The sequence below is a fragment of the Sarcophilus harrisii genome, chromosome 2 (genome assembly GCF_902635505.1).
Source record: "Sarcophilus harrisii chromosome 2, mSarHar1.11, whole genome shotgun sequence".
Taxonomy (NCBI): Eukaryota; Metazoa; Chordata; class Mammalia; order Dasyuromorphia; family Dasyuridae; genus Sarcophilus; species Sarcophilus harrisii.
The window spans coordinates 569,190,989-569,210,955 of NC_045427.1; the positions used below are offsets into that span (position 1 = coordinate 569,190,989).

Sequence of the window (19,967 nt, forward strand, 5' to 3'; positions counted from 1 at the left end):
TGTCAGGATCCTACAGTCGCTGTAAATTTGAGTCTTTCTTTCTGAGTGAAGCTGTCATCTGTATGCCATTTAAGTGGAAACCTGTGTTCATGATGTTCTAAATTCTATTACCCACGTAGAATTTTGACTTGCATGGAATGTTATGATGAACACAAGTTGTTGTGTGTTGTGTTTTTTCCTCCCAACCAAGTTGTTTGATGCTGTTGAAATTGAAGGCTGAAGTAGAAGGGGGCACTTAAGCAGTGAAGGGTTTTTCTTTGTAAATAATAGATCAAGAGCTCTGGAGCTGTATCTAATGGAGCTGTGTGCGGCCTCAGTTTCAAGGACAGCGCGTGGTTTAAAAAACCACAACCTCAGATCGTCCCGTCCGCATCCTGTGGTCAGTTTTTGTGTGTGTGTATGTGTGTGTGTATGCATGAGCAAGTGTGTGTGTGTGCGTGTGTATTGGGGTTTTACCCCCCTCTTATTGTTTTCTTCCTGAGTCTTGTTTTAATTTATAAACTTTTTGGGAAATCCTTAGTATCTCTTGTTCTATAATCGTTAAAAGGTTTTTTACAAAATGCTCACTTCTGTTTAAGGAACTTAGAGAAGCTTGTCGTTCTTATATTAAAATTTCTCTTTTTAAGAAAAAAAAAATGAGACACATAAAGACATTTGTCCATGCAGAAATGATTTTTGCATAACACTAGACTCCCCACCTAAAACAAGGGCTTGAAAATTTCATGAAAAATTGAATTCAACACATTTCCCCTGTTATTTCCTGCATTTTCTGAAGTTTGTTTGAATTCTTATTTGAAAATTGCAATACACTTCTTGTAGGCAGATATTTTAAATTTTGTTTGTATCTGTCACTAAAATGATCTTTTTATTTAAAAACACTGCTTTTTAGTACACAGTTAAAATAATCATATGTTTTTGTAGATAATCTAAATAGAACATATTATTAGATATTTTTTCTTTGCACTGCGACAGTTTAAAGAGCTAATCCTCAAATGATTTTTAAATTTTGCTCTTTACCAAAAATTCAGCTTTTTAAAAAAAAATCCAGAAAAATCAAAAGAAGGTGGTAGAAAGTCCAGATGTGCTCTGTCCAGTTTTAGCTAGCATTACCCCATTTCCTTCTTTTTGAGTTGAAACTATATTTAAGGTTAATGCATCTGTAAGACATAAGTGAAACTGTTTTTCCTGCTACCCCCATGTTTCTGCTATGTGCTTTCCATAAATTAGGGGCAATGTTTCCGAAAGGGGTTAAGACAGATTTTTCCTCAAACGGTTCTTTTAAAGCAATACATTTTAAGCCAAATGCTTTTATTCTCATGTTGTCATAATTACCACATACAAAAGAATCTGTTTGGAAAGTGGGGAGTCCAAGTTGCTTTGCTTAGTTAAGTCAACATCATTAATCTCTTCAAATCTAAGTGCCGAGTTTTTGCCGCCTGTATATAAATCTTTGATTATTGTATTTGAAAGAAGGCATGGTGTGCAATGAATCTTTGGGATCTGGTCTCCAAAATTACACTAATGTGACACGTTCATCTGAATTAAAGCATAGGGAATAACCTGTTTGGAAACACTTTGAAAAAGGACCTGTTAGGACATTATTCATTTTCCTTTTTGAGGAAGTTTTGACTCTGGCTAAATTTACAATTTCTTTTCTTTGAATAAATGACCATGGTTTTCCTTAAGGGTAAAATAAAAGTAAAATAAAATAACATAACTTTAGAGACTTCAGTTCAATCTTTTCTAATCTTTCATTTCAAAATAGAATAATTTGTTTTGTTTTGTTTTTTATCAATGTAGCACTTATACTATTGATGTAGTTCTCAAGGGGAAAATAAAATCACAAGAAAATACCATTTGCTATTCTCTGATGCTTGAATCTAAAATACATTAGTCATCCGAGTGTCGCTTGAAGGGCTTTTTTCCATCTCTCTTTTCCAGCAAACATATCCACCTAATGGAAATTACAGAAACTGATTCAGTGGGTATTTTTTTCTTTACCCCCTCCCCCAGCATGTTTTCGTTGGTTAGAAAAAAAAGGCAAGTAATTCAAAAATGATCACTCCCATTTGTTTTTAAAAAAAAAAATCATAATTTGTCATCTTACCAGTTCTCGGCATTCTGTTTGGTACTCTTAGTCAGTGCCGGGAAAACAGCGATCTGACAGCTAATAGATATCTCTGCCATCAATTGTTTAGACATTTTTGTCTTTTGTGACATTGAAGAAAAGACAAGGAAGGGAATGAAGCAACTAAAAAATGTCAAAAGATCAAAAAATCAATGGGCTAAAGGAATGTGATCTGTTTATCAGGGTGTAGCTGTTCTTTCTGTTTGTATTAAGTCCGAGTGAGCGTCTTTGGGAGCCACCGAACTTGCTTTCATTCGCTCCCTAGGAGATGTAATACAAGCGTGAAGTGGTTGTCTCACAAAGCGGACACAACGGTGTCCCTCTCCACCCCTACCCCACCCCAATAAATAAATAAACAAACAAACAAATAAGCCAGCAAATATAAATAGAGAGCTAGGCAGATACATAAATAAAATGTTCTTTCAAGGTGGCAAAACTCAAGTTTACCTTACCATGCTATGCTTTTTTAGCCCTCATTAAACTTTGATTTCCAAATGCCCTGGGCTGGCTCTAGCAATTGGGGCGCAGTATTTATTTGTGATATTTTTATTTTTGGTTGGTGGGGGAGGATTTTTAGTTAAAAAAAATTTTTTTTTTTTAAATTTTATGTCAGAAGGAAAGATTAATTAAGGTGGAATGGGTAATAATTAGATGAGAGCAGGTGAGACCATATATTCTTAGTCTGGACCACACATTTGGTTTGACTGTAGATCTAATGTTCTTTTTTTGATTTTCACAGTAATGGAAGTTGGATTTGCTCTTGAGAAGTTGTTGGTGGGGGCAGTTTCCATCTTGTCAGTGGGTGATGTTCTTCTATAACATCTCTTGGCTACTGAGCTCCCCACCCAGAGTAGTCATCTTTTCTTTCCTCTAGGCAGTTGTGTGTACGTACGCATCAGCAGTCTCCAAAACTGATGGAATAGACAAGGCAATGCTGCAATCTGTCGGGCAAATGTTTTCAACCCTTCCAGCCGTTATGTGATAGGAAGTGTGGTCAAGGCTGCATATTTTATAAACTTTCTATTAAAGTTGTGGCATGTTATCATAAAACTCAATTGCGATACTTTGTGTTACGCTCTGGGATGGAGAGATAGACATAGGATTAAAAAAACAATTTCTAGGCATTTCTAGATGATAAATTTAATTTTCTTTGCTATTTGGAGGTCTTCTTTGAAAAAGCAATTGTAATGAACGCATTCAGAACTGGAGAATAGATTTACCCTTGGCTTCAAATAGTTGACGTTATCAGGCTCTGTCATTCGTTCCTTCCTATTTTCGGGCTGCTAATTGATGTTTTTGATGTCAGCAAGAAAATTGAAGAAAATGTCATGTGTGAACCAGTGCGGAAGTTAATAAGATTGACTTCGTTGACAGAATTTACAATGAGAGCAGAGACCGCATAATGGGACCGCTGCGAATTCGTGTGCTCTCTTTGGAGTCAAAATTGACACCTCACGCTAGGCCAGTGGTCGATAGGAGAGATGGAACATTTGGGAAGGTTCCTAATCTCATTTTTTCACACACACCCCCCAACCCCCCACCTACCTTTTGGTCTCTGGCGCTTATTTTAGTTGCATCAGCAGCTGTTTATCCAGGGGGCGACTGCTTTGGGTCCAGCCAAAGCCTTGGTTCAGTCTCCCATTGCCACCAACAATGCTTATTTTTTATGCTGTTTTGAGTTTGAAAGCAAAAGAGTCTTAAAAAGGTTAGATTAAGATGTGTCTTAAGGAAAGATATCCTAATATCGGTCAGGGTCATTGCATATGCTTGGGTTCTGTGTGATAAAGCTCAGGCGCAAATCCCTCTTGCAATAAAGAACAGAAGCCGTGTGGCACCCGGGAATGCCCTGAGCAGAACAGAAGGCTACAACTTGGTGGTGATGGTGGTGGGGGGTGATGGAGAAGAGAGAGGTATGGGGCGCAAGGAATAATAAGAAAAGTTTTATTCCACATTTTTCCCCTTTAAAATGATGACTCACCAGTCGTTCTCCCCTTTAAAATAAAGGACTGTTTTCTTTCTTTCTTTTTTCATTTTTGGAACATGCTAGAAGGTCTCAATATAATAGTTTAATTTTCCAGTAATGTGACAAAGTTTATTGGATTGGGGTGTATAATTATGGAATGGATTAGTTGATTTTGGTTCAGTGCATCTGATTATTTTCTGGCCTTTAGGGAAATGCGCTAAAACCCTAATATGTCCAGTACCCCCAAGCGGTCTCTTTTTGAAGACACTGCACAAAATGTGGTCTCTACCAGCGCTTGGCCTCCAAGGATCTTCAGTGAGAGACATTATTCTTGGAATATCCAATTAATTCCACGGGCAGTGATCAGTTAGCGCTTCTTCTTCCTTTCTCGCCATTTGAAATGCTAACACAATGAATATTTTCTCATTGGTCTGTGTCCCTCGGCTAAGCTGTTGCCGCGGGCTGAGAATTTCATCGACTGATGAGACCAGAGGCTCCGCCGATAAAAGGTTACAGTACGTGATTTGCATGCCAAGTGGGGTTTGATTTCATGAACTTAAAAGTTCTTTAACTTTTATTTGACTTTTTTCCCTTTGGTACATAGGACAGGGAGGGGCGAGTGTGTTTGTGTGGTTAAAATTATCAGAAATGATATTGTCACAATTATGTTTTGAACCCCTTCAAGGAACCATGGAGAGTGAAGCAAGATCTTTTTGTGCGTGTTGCCATCTTTTGTATGTGTCAACCAAACCATAACCAACATCTCGGGAGTAGGTATACTGTACCCCATCTCTCTGTTTTATGTCCTAATTTTGTCTTTCCCAAATATCTCTCTTGAGGGCTTGAATATCTTTCATTCAATTGCTCTAGAGTATCTTTGCATTCACATTTTATGTACCCCGCTATTTAAGGTAACTGCAAATCATGGGGTAGGAATAAAAAATGAAGATGTCCTTTCTTTTGAGTAACAATAATCAGTCTTGGTTGCCTGAAAAAGGATACGTTCCATTTCAAGGGTAAGTTTGAGATTGTTGTAGAATATTGAGTCACATCAAGCACAAGAAAATGGATAAACAACACAAAACTATTAGCTCCAGCTTTCAGTACCATTGAAGGTAGATTAGATTAGAGTGGACTAGATTAGGGCATACAAAGGTTCCCTCGCTAAACTCTTCCTCAGCTAGACAAAGCGCCATGGCCTATGAGGCCAATGGCAATTCCATTTACATTCATATATATTCTCTCTCTCTCTCTCTCTCTCTCTCTCTCTCTCTCTCTCTCTCTCTCTCTCTCTCTTTCTCTCTCATTTATATTAAGCTAGAATGATCCATGTTGATTTTGGATGATAATAGATGTGTCTTCTGATCTGAGAAATACTTGGTTGGGGAAGGAGGAGGGTGCAATAGATGCCCCAGTCCCCTTTCTCAAAGGAAAAAACGGGGGGCGAATTAAGAGAAAAGTCAGCTTTCAACCCACTGTAATCTTAAAGGCAGGGTAATATGATCGGAGACTTGACATATTTCAACTGAATGAAAAATCATGAAACCTTTACCAAAATTGTTAGCAAAAGAGAACTGGTGGGGAAAGATGTGGAAAGCCATCCCTCTCTTCCCCCTCCCCTCTCACCCTTCTTCCTTCCTTCCTTTCCCTAGCTGTCTATGAGGAGCAAAGCAGGTGGCTCCCTGTGGCTGACTCTTCATGACAACATGCCATTAGAAATCGCCGTCCTGTTGATCAATCCTCTCGACATGACAGATTTGCCGCAAGGCCTGGCTCTTTGAGCGCCAGCACTGTGCCTTTTCCCTCCTTTTTTCCTGCACTAATTGGTGAAAGTTTTTTTTTCCTGTGCTAGTGGCAGAGGAAATTCTTTTGAACGTTATCACAATCAAGTGTTGACTTCTTTAGAATTTGCAAGTAGGTTAAGTGAGTATCAACATTCAAGGGGAAAAGCATAAACACAATACATAATGCCACCTAAATTTGATTGTTAAAAGTAAAATTGGGAAAATACATTGATTAGACTATCAAAAAAATTCCTGATTTGAAGACATTTATTAAAGTATGGGTTTTTAAAAGGTTTTTTTTGGGGGGGGGGGGTAGGGAAGAAATGGAGGGACAGAGGAGTGGGGGTAGGGAATGCTACATTACCGCCATGTTTTGAATCTCAGAATTAAATGGATGGGAGTAAAGATCCACTGAGAGAATTTCTTTATTTTATTTGTGGAATGATTCAGAATAGCAATAATAAAACAATATGATATACTGTAAATCAAAAGAGATATAGAAATTTTTCTTTGATGTCATCCAATTTCAATTCAAACCATTAGTATTCTTCTGCCAAAACCCAACTATGTAAAAAAGGGAAAATATAAGTTCCCCAAATGGGATTGCTCATCAGATCATTGGAGTATTAAAAAAAAAGTTTAATTTTTTTTCTATATTTTCTTAAAAGTTACAAATTTTAATGGTAATTTCAAACTTCAAATTTAGGAATGAATTTTGTTAAAAACTTATGTCAATTAATTCCATAATTAGGTGTTCCCTTCTTCAAGGAAAAAAATTTAACTTATAGTGGTTTTAGACAAACAAATTATAAATACAAACTATTTTCTAATTATATAAAGTTTATAAATATGATTTTTAAATAATACATATTTTTGTTTTTAAAATTGCATCAGGTTATATAGATTTTTAGCAATTGTTAAGACTATACTCTGATTTACTCTGATTTCATATTAAAAATCAAAACTAGCTGATTATTTTACAAGTTGACTTCTATATTCATTCACAATTACATATTTAGTGATGAAGAATATGTGATTCTGAAAATTTGGTGAAGTATAATGAAAAAGGAACTAAATAAAAAGAAATTTGTGGTGTTGTGGAAATGCTGGAAAGATTATTATTAAGAGGAAGCTTTTTCTGTCCAATAATATCTAACTAGTATGGAATAGAACCAAATGAACAAAATTCTTACTGGTCATCTGAAGCCATATGATAGTTAATTTGCAATAAATCATTTCAGTTTTAGCAGCAAAAAGGAATGCTGAAGAAGTGGAAATCACAAGGGTCTTAAGTTGGAGGAGCAATCTGGGCATATAGTTTCCCTCTGTGGTTCTAATTGTTCCCATTATTTTTTAGAGGGGAGGGTACTTTAACTGAAAGAAGCCTAAATTCCCATAATTAATTTTGCCATTGTAAAAATCATTTGCTAAAATTTGCATTATTAACACTATCAAGTCACTACTTGGTAAGACATCAGACATGATGAGTGTGAAGGGCAGCTTAGGGAGAACTGGCTTTAAACCCTCAGCAGATCGGAGTTAGGATCAAAGGCGCTTGTTTTATGTGGCTGTGCTAGACTTTGAAGTCATGACTGAACCTACAGCACTCATTTCATCAAGTTCACTGGTGTCTTAATAGCAGATCAATAAGTTTCAAAGTCGGAGAGTTAATTTGATACTAGTGCTGATGCGGTCGTGCTGGGGAAGCAGAGAGAGAGAGAGAGAGAGAGAGAGAAGCAGCCCATTAACAACTATGATAAAGAGGTACACAATGATGTATAGCAGTGAAATGGAAAGTCCTGTCCGAACCGAAATCAGAAAAGCATAAATAAAGAGACAAGAAGTCCTTATATTAATAAACTTTAATTATATAGAAGGAAGGTATTTGGTGTTTCAATAGTCTCAGGACTATTGCTGTATATGGAAGATTTTATATCTTAATGGGATACTCAGTGTCATAAAAATAAATATAAGCAACAACAACAAAAAAGAAAAAATAGTACTCAACCCCCCTCAATAGTCTCTCTTGTAAAAAATCAGGGTCACTGAAGCTCGCCCCTTTTTTCTTTCCTTCCTTTGCTTCCTTCCTTCCGTCCGTCCGTCCATCTCTCCTTCTCTTCTTTCCTGTTGACATTGACAGGGATTTTTTTTTTTTCCTACTTTGTGTTTTAAAATTCTGTGGAATCATAAATCTTCTATTAAATAATCCCACGTGACAAGAATATATTAGAAGTTAGGTTTTTTATATTCTAATAAAATAATGAAAGGAAAAAACTGTCTCCCAAAAACTTAGCTAAAGCCTCAGAACATACTTCCCCGTACCCTCCCTCCCTCTCTCTCTTTTTTTTTTTAATTCACAGCTTGGACACCTAAGTGGAAAGGTTGAGAGTCCCTAGTTTCTGGGTACTGTCTATCTCTCTTCTGCTAAAAGTGAATTTGTATCATGCTTTTTGATATTACAAGTGATGGCTTTTTATAATGCCCCCAAAGTTTTCTTGGACATAAGAAAACCAACAGTGGTAAATTCTTTCTCTTTCTCTCTCTCTCTCTCTCTCTCTCTCTCTCTCTCTCTCTCTCTCTGTTTGAGAGAGTATACAAAGTTGGGTTAAAGGGCAAAGTATCATTTTTTAAAAATTTGTTTGTTTAGAAGGGATCTTTGTTATGTGTCTTGCATAGGTCCTTATGACAAATAAGGATATACAATGGTGTGATGATAGTGGTTGGCAGTTTTGGTGGCTGTGGCAGGAGGGGATTGGGGAATATGTGGGTGGGGAGAATCGTAGTTCAACAAAATGATGCTAATCTTGAGAAACATCAAGTAGAAGCCTTTTATGGGGGGGGGGTGCCCAGAAAGAGGTAGTGTCTTCATAAGAACTTTGCCATCTGTGTATGTACAGCAGCGGCTCCCTAACACCGGAGGTCAGATTCACACCCTTTTCGAACAAAACTCTAATTTAGAATGCTCATCTAAGGGTTGATAATGGTATTAGAAGGCCAGTGGTGGGGTGGTCAGTGGGTGTTGTAGATTAGCGCAGTGGCCATTACGGCTTTAGCTAGACCCCCGCGATTCATTGGGTAGATTAACCATCACATCTGCCATTTTATCCCTTTTATTTCTCCCCTTTTACCACATTTAAAATATGAAGGGGGGAAGAGAGAGAGAAAAATCATCTCGAAGACAATTGATATGAAACAAGACAGGAAAGCAAGTCATTTCAAAAAGGTCCAAGAAATAGCTATAGCCAGATATATCTCTTATTTGTCTAGATATTTATCTTTCTGTAGTTATACATAATATAGGTGTAGGTGACATATATGTGTTGAAATGAACTTGGTGATTTCAAATAAATTGGTTCTATCAGGTAAGCTCAAGCTTTTGGACTTCATTCCTTTTATTCATCCTGTTTTGAAAAGAAAAGGATCAGGCTTTAATAATTTCTCGCATATATTTCTGTTATCCAGCCAGTTTCTCCTTTTGGATCTAATATACAGTTAGTTTAATTTTTTTTTTTAAAGAACACAACTGAAACCAACATATATTTAGACTGGTTATATCTGAAATTAGAAAATCTTAGCTCCTAATATTGTGCTAGCTACTCTGTTTTTTTCAAGGAACTTGATATCTGCTGCTTGTGTATGGGTGTGTTTTTAAGAGTATGCTGTTGCCTCTGTGTTTATTACAGAAAGATGTCACTGTTAAAGGGAATTTAAGAGTTTCTGTAAATGTAATGGTTCATCCTGAATAAAGTGAGAGAGACAGTGCTTGGAATCTGGGGAATAGGGGTGGAAGGAGCTGTAGCTGATGAAGGTGTTTCTTGTCAAATTTGTGTAGGAATTATTTACCGTGCTGCCGACAGTGAAAGTGAAGACATGGAAAATTATCCCAGATGGGACGAATTGCTCCTTCTCTGTTCTTCTTCTTCACTTTTTTTTTTTAAAAGAGAAAGATTTCAGAAAAAGTCTTTTCTCTTAGAACACTATGAATAAAATCTGGACAGCTGTCGAAAAAGATATGCCATCTGCATTAAAAAAATTTTTTTTCTAGCCACACCATAACTAAATAGCTTGAATAGTACATCTTTTTTTTTTTTTTTTTTCCCTTTGCCTTCATACATAATGATCTCTACTTCATTAAAAGCGTATTAATCTGGTTCCCAGTCTCTTGGGAGACACCTTAAGATGATGATATTGTGGGTTTTTTTTCCCCCCGAATTGTTTAAAAAAAAATTCTAGCAGATTTGGTCCCTGTCAGTCAGAAATAATTGTGTTCTTAATCTTGTCCCTGATGGATGACTCGGAGTTCAGCAACGGGCCGGCTCCAATGACAAATACAATATTAATATTCATTAACTGCTTTGACAATGCTAATTTTGATGCGGTAGTAAAGGGCCTTCCAAAGTTAGCGGCCAAAGCATCAGAGCTGTGCAAGGTGGCAAGATAATTTGTGCTGGTTTGCTGAGCTGAAGGCTTTTAAAGTCTATAGCAAAAAGCTAGGTACCACAAACAAAAAAGAGAAAGGGGAAAAAGTTCTGAAGCATTGGAAGGCAGGGCTGCGGAAATAATACGATCACAGTCCGCTAAAAAATTTGACACCTCTGATGCAGTTTCTTTGAGTGAAATTTCTACAAAGTTGCAACAAAAAAAGCATAGCATGGTAAGTCAGCACATTCTTGATTTTGTTTAATCTTTTTGATCTTTTCAATTATCGCTATTTGAAGATCAATAGTCATTTTTTCCTACTATGCTTAGAAGACTCGCAGCGGTGGTTTAATATGTGTTAGGACCATTTGCTTTAAAGGAACACATCCACAAGTTTCTGTGGGTTTTTTTTTTTTAAACTTAGCTAGGACAATTTTTTATACAGTTAAATGGTTCTGATTTTTTTTCCATATGGGGGCTTTTTTTTTACAGTCTGTTTTTGTTTTTCCTTAAAACTAATAATAATTCAACAAGATTAATAACTAAGCTGTGGATATTGTCCAGGATTTCCGAGGGCAGTTCTGGCTGGCAAGAAAGAAAGGGGAAAAAAAAAAAAAACCAAAACCAAAAACTTAGAGCGGAGTAGTCCTCTAACTTTATTCCAGATTCAAATACTTTCTCCCCCTTCTCTGAGTAGCATCAAATAGCTATTAAAGCTTAATTTCACTGGAGAACTGCAAAGCACTACTTTCACCAACTTAGGTGAACTTCTTTGGAGTATTGAAATTGCCTTTATGTTTGCCAAGTCGGCAAACAAAATATCAGTCTTTGTTCTTTTGACTGAATTCCGGGGGTTGGGAAAAGAGCTTCTCTTCCCCCCCTCCGTCCTCCCCCCTCGGGTGGATTGTTATTGAATGGGGGGGGGATTGGAGTTATTGTGTTCTTCCCTATCAAGCGAGATAATTCTATGAATGGAACTGTACTTGAGCATCTTGGCTGAAGAGCTGGTGTTGTGTGTCTGGCTGCTGTGTTTATCTGTTCAGTGCAGCTCAGTTGTGAATGGTGTAGGGTGGGTGCTGCCCTCCGGTGGAGCAGCCCAGCACCAATGTGATTGCACATCCATGTAAGTACGGTAATATACCCAACGGCAGCATGCTTGAAACCAGGCAGCGTGAAGGAGCCCGATTAAAACCGTTGTAAATGGTAAGCTACCCTTCCCAGCGAACAATAGCCATCCTTTGCATTTGCTTCGGGTCCACTTCTCCCTACTTCGGTGTTTGTGCATTTCTCTTGCATGCTAGTGGCTTCTGGGCTGGGGATGTTCTTGGTCAGTTTTAAATAACTTAAGAGATGGATGTACTTCTGACTGCTGGGGTGCCCGCTAGAGTGGAGGTCTGACTTTCCTTGTTTTTTTCTTTTCAAAAAAATTCTATCCGGATCCCTTTTGATTTAGAAACTTAACTCGGTGACACGGGAAATGTGCTTTTATGATTTATAATTTAGAGATGAAGGATCGTGTGGGCTTTGGGTTAATATCCCCCACAGGGCTACAGGAACGGAGTCTTCCTTCACATCCCTTCCCATTCCCAAAGTTTTTAGTGAAACAGATGTATTTTTCTCTTGGTCACATATAATATCCCCATATCCGTTGACCCCTTTTCTCAGAAATCTCTTAAAAGAACCCACAACAATAAAAAACAAACAAACAATCAAGCTCCCCAAACATTCAACATCAAGGGGAATGGCTGTGTTCCGGATTAGGGAATATGTGATGTAAAACCAAAGTTCTAGTTTGGTCTTCCCAGCCTTCCTCTTTCACCCCCTCCATGATCTCTCCCACACCCCCCTCCTCTCCAGTGATGGATTGCAATTTCATACTAAAAGGGAAGAGAAGTTAGTGGATCTGTTTTGGGGAGACCTTGCAACTACTGATGGTTCCGTTTTAAAAATAAAAATACACACACACACAAAGTTTGGCAGAACCTGTTAATTAGCAGTACTTTTTTTTCCCCCCCTTTGGCTGACCTGTGTAGAGTTGGAGAAGTTGTAGTGGCGTAATTTGAACTAAAAGGATAGGCTACTTATCAATTGCCTTTAGTTTCCTGGGAGGAGTGAGTTGGAAAAAATTCAGAGATTAATCAACTGCTTTTTTTTCATCTTCATCACTTTTTTTTTCCCCGTGGTGTTGACTCATCTTGTGGTCTCCATTTAGCCTTTCTTTTGAAAAAGCCAAAAAAAATAAATTCTTAGTCCTAGTCCTAGAGTTACTGCACTTTATAAGTTATTGTTACTAAATGATTGGGAACTGTCCATCACCAGGGAGAGAACTTGCAGTTTACTTAAGAAATTGCCCGGGTGACAAAGGCAGGCGATGCAGTGTGGTGGTCCTTGTGAATAGAGGGAGGGAAGGCAATTAGCTGCCGTGTTGTTGGGGCTTTTTACTTGTCAAGCCGGAGTCTCATTGCTTTTGTTACTACCATGTAAGGGGAAATAGCAGGGTTTTGTTTTGGTATTAAGGGCCTTAAAGATTGCTGCGTGACACTTACACAGGAAGGCCAGATAAGTACAGAAAAGGGGAGAGAGGGGAGGCTTTTTTTTTTTTTTTTTTTTTTTAAATAAAGAGGATGAAGAATTCCCTCATTTATTATTATCCTTAAACCCTTCCCAACCTTTTTTTGTTTTGGGGTGTGTGTGTGTGTGTGTGTGTGTGTGTGTGCGTGCGTGTTGGGGAGGAAGAGGTTATAAACTTGTTTGGTATATTAAGAGATTGTTTAAAAGCATATGTCATGTAAACAATTCTGTGTGTTTGGAGATAAGGAGTATAGCAGTCAGTTTTCCAAATTAAAAACATCTTCCTTGTGTCAGTGGTAGTGGCAGCCAGAAGAAAATAAATCTTTGCAATTGCTTTTGCTTCTAGCAAGATAGGTGCAAATCCTATGTGGCAGTGGTATTTTCACTACCTGTATAATCTACCTGTATAAAGCACCCCCCCCTTTTTTTTTTTTTGGTGGGATGGGGGAGGGGACCATGGGTTCCTAACACTTTTTATAGCATTGGGAGTAGGGTTAGGAGGACTTAGGATGACAGTCACTTTTATCCCATCATTAGGTCTCCTACCTTGTAAAAGAGAATTGACGCTATATTTCTTGTGTGTTGTCTGAACTAGCCAGGTCAAATTAAGTAAAAATCTATCCGCGTGTCATTGATAAGGAGTAGGAAGCAGTAAGTTGGGTTGAGAGGATTCTCTGATGGCCTGTGCACCCGTCTCCCACTTTTTTGTGTGTGTGTGTGTGTCCCTGAGAAAACTTGCAAAAATACAATAGCTGTTGAAAAGTGATCAGGTACTCTGGCTGTTGGAATTCCAGTGAACACAGAAGACTCAAACTCTTCTGGTTGTGTCTTTTCCAGAGAGGTCAGTTAAAAACCGTTAAAGCTTAGTCAGGGAGGTCAGTTAAAAACCGTTAAGGCAATGGGTGTTTAGTAAGGGAGAACCAGAGCTAAGTCAGGCCCTGCAAAGTGTCCCCTCTGTGTCCGTGTGACGAGAAAATATACCCTTCCCCCACCCCATTTGTTCCCTGTCGGCTCTTTCCCAAAGATATTTGTTTTGCGAGACCTGACACTCTTCCTGATAAAATGACTACTTGGTACACTTAGTTGATCATGCTCCCTTATGGCTGGCCAGTATCACCTGCCTACTCTTAGGTAGTTCCTGTGCTTCGGTAGCACTGTCACTGCTGCCCAAGGTAACAGGAGAGTGAGGGAGGGGGGACTTTTCCTGGGTGCCCTGAGCAGGCAGGAAAAAATAGGCCTGTTCCCCCTCAAAGGCTCCCAAAGTGGTAAAGATTAGGGAACCAGAAGAGGCTTCTCTCCACTCGTTTTTGCTGCAACCAGCAAACCTCGGCTACACTTTAGGGAAAAGGAAAAAGAAAGGACTAAAACACTTTTCTTTTCTAGGCAACATGACAGTGGATTTTGAGCATTCAGAATATACCAGGCCCCAAAATTGGAGACATCTTGATCTTTCAAGATGCTTTTTTCAGTACTTTAAGTGAAAGGTGGGAAGGGAGGGGAAGGCGGGAGGGGGAAAAAAAGGTGAGAAAAGCTTTAAGAAAAATAATAGACAAAAAAGAAAAGTTAAAAAAAAAAAACCAAAAAACGAAAACTGGCACAATCCGCATCTTGAAGGTGCAGCAAAAGTTTTTGAGGTAAAGGGAAGGAAAGCCAAAGCTGTTATGTACCCGAGGGATGCAATTTTAGTGGGGATGGAAGATTTGAGTGGGAAAGGAGCTGCAGTAGCTTCTGGGTTCTCTCTATTCCAGCAGTTGGGCTGTTGGCACCTCAATTTGAATTGCTGGGTGAGTAGCGCTGAGTAGCATTGTGTGTATGTATGTGTGTGTGTGTGAGAGAGAGAATCTGTGGGTCTGAACACCCTTTTCAGTCCTGACCATTGAACTTCCCTTGTGACTTTTTGTTGTTATTCTGGTGGATGTAAGCCCCCCCTTTTCCTCTCCTCCCCCCAAAAAAGGGGGAAAGAAAGGACAAAGCGGTCATCTCAAGCTGTGACCTTATGCTCTGTATATTTGACATACACTTTGAGGGGAACAGTTTTTCCTTTATTTCTTTTCTATTTTTAAAAAGCTTGTCTTAAGTCCCAGTACTTACATTTCTACCACAATGTGAATCTAGTTAGTTTACCTTCCCAAATAAAGCCGAGCCCCACTCCAAAAGCGGGTATTTTTGTTGGGGCTTTCTATAAAGCTGATTTTTTTTTTCCCTCTTTTCCCCAACCAGAGTGGGCTGGAGGTGTGGTATATAGGGCTTAGGTGAGGCGGGGGAGGGCATGGAGGAGACACAAAAATGACACTTCTTCACAGATAGCTTGCTTTTTAAACTTAACCTATTTCCAAGCAAGTAGCTTTTCCGGTAGTAGGATTTGTGTAAACTGTGTCTGCTTGTTCATATTTTATGCTAGCTTTCTGTTATTCTATCTTTAATTGTGTTTATTTTAAACCTCCAAATTTAGATGCAGGCTTTTAGTGGTTCAGTCTTGCTTCTGGTGTTCGTGCTCTCTCAATTCATAAAATACAGAATGTGTGATTTGTTTTAGAAACCTGAGGAAGAAACTGATGACAGCCCATTGTGCTGTTAATGATTAGGGAAAAAAGCCCTTCTTTGCAATCCCACTTCTGCTTTGGGGAGAAATTACAGTGTCCTTTCCAACTGCAGTGACCAACCACTTGGCTGGCCCAGGCTTTTAGGTTGTTGTCCCTTTGAAGCCAGAGGCATTTGCTTAATTGTTTTCAATGTGTGGGAATCCTGTCAATGATCAAAATGTTTACATCGATCATATCTTCAAACTGGTATGAAATAGGGATGTTTGAGGGGTGTGGGAATGTTCTTTCAATTCTGTGGTTTTTAATGATTTGCTCCACTGTTTAAATGTGAGAGTATAATCCTCTATTCAACCGTACAGGAATGACCAAAAAAGTGTCTTGGTATTTTTTCCTTGACAGCATGAAGTATCCCGTGAAACTGATCATGTATAAATCCTAAATTGTGTGAGAGAGATTACAAATATGTATAGACAATGTTTCCTAAGTTTCTCCTTTAATAGGTGTTTTTCCTTTTAAGGATTTTGGATTATTTCAGGCCTTTACATTTGTCTGTTAAATGACTTGCTTAGTTTGTGTTTAATTGTGTTGTTGAAATTAATTATTCTATTTCTGTTCTGAGTTAGTTATATGGAAAGAAGCTACTTGAAAGGGTAAATTCCTGACTCAAAAAACTATACAGATATTACAATCTTTGCTCTGTCACAACATGCTTCTACATATACATTTTCTAAATTCAGCAGACTCTGCAACACTGTATTCTTAGGGAAACCTCCGCTTTGTAGATTGAACCGGGGGGTCCCTGGCTGATGGGTGTCATAAAGTTCTTTCTTTGGGTAGTATTTTGGAATGTGTTGAAATCCTGACATGTTCTCCAGATTGCGCACTTCTGCAAATATTTGTAATATTCTTTTCTATATTTCTGTGTATGTGCATGTGTATATTTTAAAACGGAACTAACTTTAATTCACTATTTGCTTGCATCATTTTCATGTGTTTGCTAAAATTTCTAGGTTACATTACAGAGAGGAAGAAAGATTGTTTTTCCAACGTAATTTCATTATTTAGTGGCTCCAAACACACAATGTCCTTCCTTCCTTCCTTCCTTCCTTCCTTCCTTCCTTCCTTCCTTCCTTCCTTCCTTCCTTCCTTCTCCTTCCTTCTCCTTCCTTCTCCTTCCTTCTCCTTCCTTCTCCTTCCTTCTCCTTCCTTCTCCTTCCTTCTCCTTCCTTCCCCTTCCTTCCCCTTCCTTCCCCTTCCTTCTCCTTCCTTCCCCTTCCTTCCCCTTCCTTCCCTCCTCTCCTTCCTTCTCTCCTTCCTTTCCTCTTTCCCTTTCCATCTTATCCCCATGCCAATATTGATAGTTATTATATACATTAAAAGTAATTTCTTCTCCTCACCCCACCCTATCCTGTCTACTTCCTCTCTGACCCTCAGTAAGTTGCTCTGTCCTTTTATAGGTGAGAAAATTCACATGATATATGATAGGACTTCTACAAAATAATTGTTATATCAATGCACTTACCAACCTCTAGGGTAAAGCTATTATTTTGACCCACTGTTGGACGGTGGTGATACATACTGGAGGAAAAGACTTACTCATCTCAACAAAGCTGGTAATACATTGGCAATTTATTCTAATTGAGATGAGGTAGAATAAAAAATATGAGATATTGTGAGTGTCACTTTTCCTATCCTATCCCAAATCAGAAAGATGAAATGTTTTCTCTCTTATATTTTAGATTATATAATATTTTATTAAAACCATTATTTGGGGAGAGAATTTTTTTTATTTTTCTCTTTTTTTAAAGGACTTGCCTTTGAAAAGTTAAAAAATAAAAATCTTTCATTAGGTTTCTCGAATTGGTTGAATTGATTCCCTGCTCCATTTTAAAGATATCCAGTTTTTTTTAGAGGGAGCTGTGTGCGCCCTCCTTCCAATATTTCCATAACCCAAGACAAGTACAATTAAGTTATCCCTTAATTAAGAAATCTCAAAGTTACTGAGAAATATTTTCCCAGTGGGAATGAGATTTCTAATTCCTTACACTATTTAGGAATGAAAATGACTATACTGTGTTCAGGCGGAATTTACTTAGTGAAACTTGTGTTAGGGCATTGAAAAATCTGGTGGGAGAATAAAGTCCTTTTCTTCTTTTTGACAATCCTCCCCCAAGACTCATTCCACATTTAAAACATTGGGATGCTGGGGTATGCTCCTCCCCAGAGCCAAAAACCGGGCAAGACCAGGACAAGCCAAGAGTCATCCAGGCCACTATCTGGCTTACTCAGGCAAAGGCATCAAGTTCTAAGGGCCGTGAAGGTTAGCTGGGAGTGACACAATAGGATGCTTTCTTTTTTATTGGAAAGTAAATGAGAAGGAGTAGAAATAAATTATGGTTAATGAACTTAGCAGGAAGTAATTGTTCAAGAGCCTATGAAAGCCCTGCTTAGCCTGATTGAGGTATGTTCAGCGTTTTTCTGTCTTCATCGGCTTTGGGCAGTGGGTTAATTGTGAGATTGGTTTTTGGTGGTATTTTCCCTTTCCCTTCTGAGGTTTAGGAAGAAACGTGTGAGAGGAGTTTGAGCCTTTGGCTATTTAAAGAGATGCACTGTGACAGTCAGTTTCACATGGTACTAAAGGAGTTTTTGCATACATACCATATACATACACATATGCACGTGTATGTATATATGTGTCTATATTAATTGTATGCATATAAGATACATAGGAGTGTGCTAAGTGCTTGGTTTATTAGCTCTGCTGGTGTGTATGAGTATGAGAATTTGTATAAAAACTGACTGCACATTTCTGCTTTCCCTGCCCCCTCCAATCGACTCTGTCGGAGAAAGAATGTTAAAAATGTCTGTGTGGGTTCATGAGAACTGATGAATCGGCAAAATTTGGTCAAAGTCATGGGGAATATTTGCGTTCTGTTGTGGCCATCTAAATTGGATGTACTTTCCGCATTTTCTTATCTTAGCATTAGAATACTTAGAGAATCAGGAAACCGAGCAGTCTTCTCAGCATCCTGGGTACCCTTGAAATCGGTAAAAGTGATCACAATTCTGACTTTGGGATTGATAACTCTTGCAGTCTGTAAGTGTGTTTTGAACGATAAAAGGAAAACGTCAGACTGAGGTTGGGTGTGTTTGGTTGGAATTTTTGGCATGTAGTTCTATCCCTCTAGCCTCCTAATTTCTACGAGTGAGAAATTGGCCCCAGAAGAGAGATAGTATATTAGAAATGGGTACAGGCTGTATGGGTGTGTGTGTGTGTACAAGATGAAAAGGAGGGGTGCTAGTTTCTATCTTTTGTTTATTATTCCCACCCCATCCCTTTCCCCCCTTTTTAGTATTTTCAACAGGGAGCCAGTAGTTATCAATGGAGGTCTTGTCCTAGGGAACAATAAGCAGTTAGCTTAGGGCAAGGGCTTAGTCAGAAAAGAGCTACATTAAACTGTGAAAAGACTGAGCACTGTCACTTGATGGTTCGAAATAGGAAGCAAGTAAAAAGTTCTAAGAAGGAAGAGAATCTTTTTGGGGAGGTATCGACGAACTTTTTGGAAGACACAGCTTAACCAGTTAGGAGTTCTCTCCTTTCTTTTCTCCACTAATAAAGAAGTAGAGAAGTAAAAGTTATAATTGGGCAGTATGGAGGAGTTTGAAGATCGTTTAGTTGAAATTCTCCTCAGGTGACTTGGGAATATTTTACAAGTGAGGGCTTTTCCTTGGTATTATTCTTGAAGCTCTATGGAAGTTGAAAGTTATTATTGAGTGATGGCATGGATAGTAAGGGATTATGCTTTTTTCCTATATTCCTATTGACTTCCAGTTAGTTATGGAAGGTTGCCTACTGGTAGGAAATGGTGCTCCATTTCTCATACTGCTCCTCCTCCCTGCTTTGGAAGCTCTCCCCCACGGCTCCAGTGACTTGAAATATCTATTAATGTTTTACTAGTCGCCATTGGCCTCTGTGCAGTCATAATAAACGGCATCTGGAAAACGCATGGAGATGAGTTATAAACCCATTTTTAATGTAAACCAGGAGTGAATAGTGCCCTTTACTAATGCAGAATTCAGTCCCTGGGAGGGCCTGGTAATTCAAGACCACTGAAGACCTTCCCCATCTACCCCAAGGAGGGGAAAAGGCTGACAAATGCTGCTCTGTGCTGCTTTTGTTTTATTGTGCTGGGCTCATAAAGGCACTTTCTGGCCCCATCTTTCTCCTGCAGAAAGGGAAAGCAATAGGGGAGTATTGAAGAGGAGGGCCCAACTGAGAGAACGGGCGGAGCAATAGCTCCATTTGTTTTCAAAGTCTGTTGATTAATAGGTGGAGATGTGAATGGCCAGCTTTCATTCCTTTTAGGCTGCCCAGAGTAGGGGAAGGTGGATGGGGGCTGGGGAAGGTAAGGAGGCTGGGCTCTGAGGGCCTAATCAATCTCTTACTTGCCAAGTTCCAAATTACAAATAGTACCGAATGGGTGTGTGTGTGTGTGGGGGGGGGTAGTATCTCAATGAGGGTGGTATGGCAACTTCCAAGGGGGCAGTCAAACTGAGTG

General features: G+C 38.7%; 1 protein-coding gene and 1 long non-coding RNA gene across 35 annotated transcripts in view; one reads left to right on the forward strand and one right to left on the reverse strand.

Annotated features, from left to right (window-relative positions):
* The window catches only part of TCF7L2 (transcription factor 7 like 2), a 227,746-nt gene that overhangs the window by 172,551 nt on the left and 35,228 nt on the right, over positions 1–19,967 (forward strand). Inside the window, exon 1 of one of the 34 annotated variants that reach the window (XM_031955868.1) lies at positions 14,044–14,649. The exons of the other annotated variants lie outside the window; for them this stretch is intronic. Coding sequence (XP_031811728.1) covers positions 14,527–14,649 — 123 coding nt within the window. The 5' untranslated portion in view covers positions 14,044–14,526. Of the gene's footprint in view, positions 1–14,043; positions 14,650–19,967 lie in introns of those variants that run through there. 34 annotated transcript variants of the gene reach the window in all.
* On the reverse strand, positions 11,922–13,694 carry LOC116421894. The gene is made up of 2 exons (XR_004232484.1): positions 13,412–13,694; positions 11,922–12,511 (listed from the first exon to the last, which is right to left on the reverse strand). It is a non-coding gene; the product is annotated as an uncharacterized LOC116421894 (long non-coding RNA).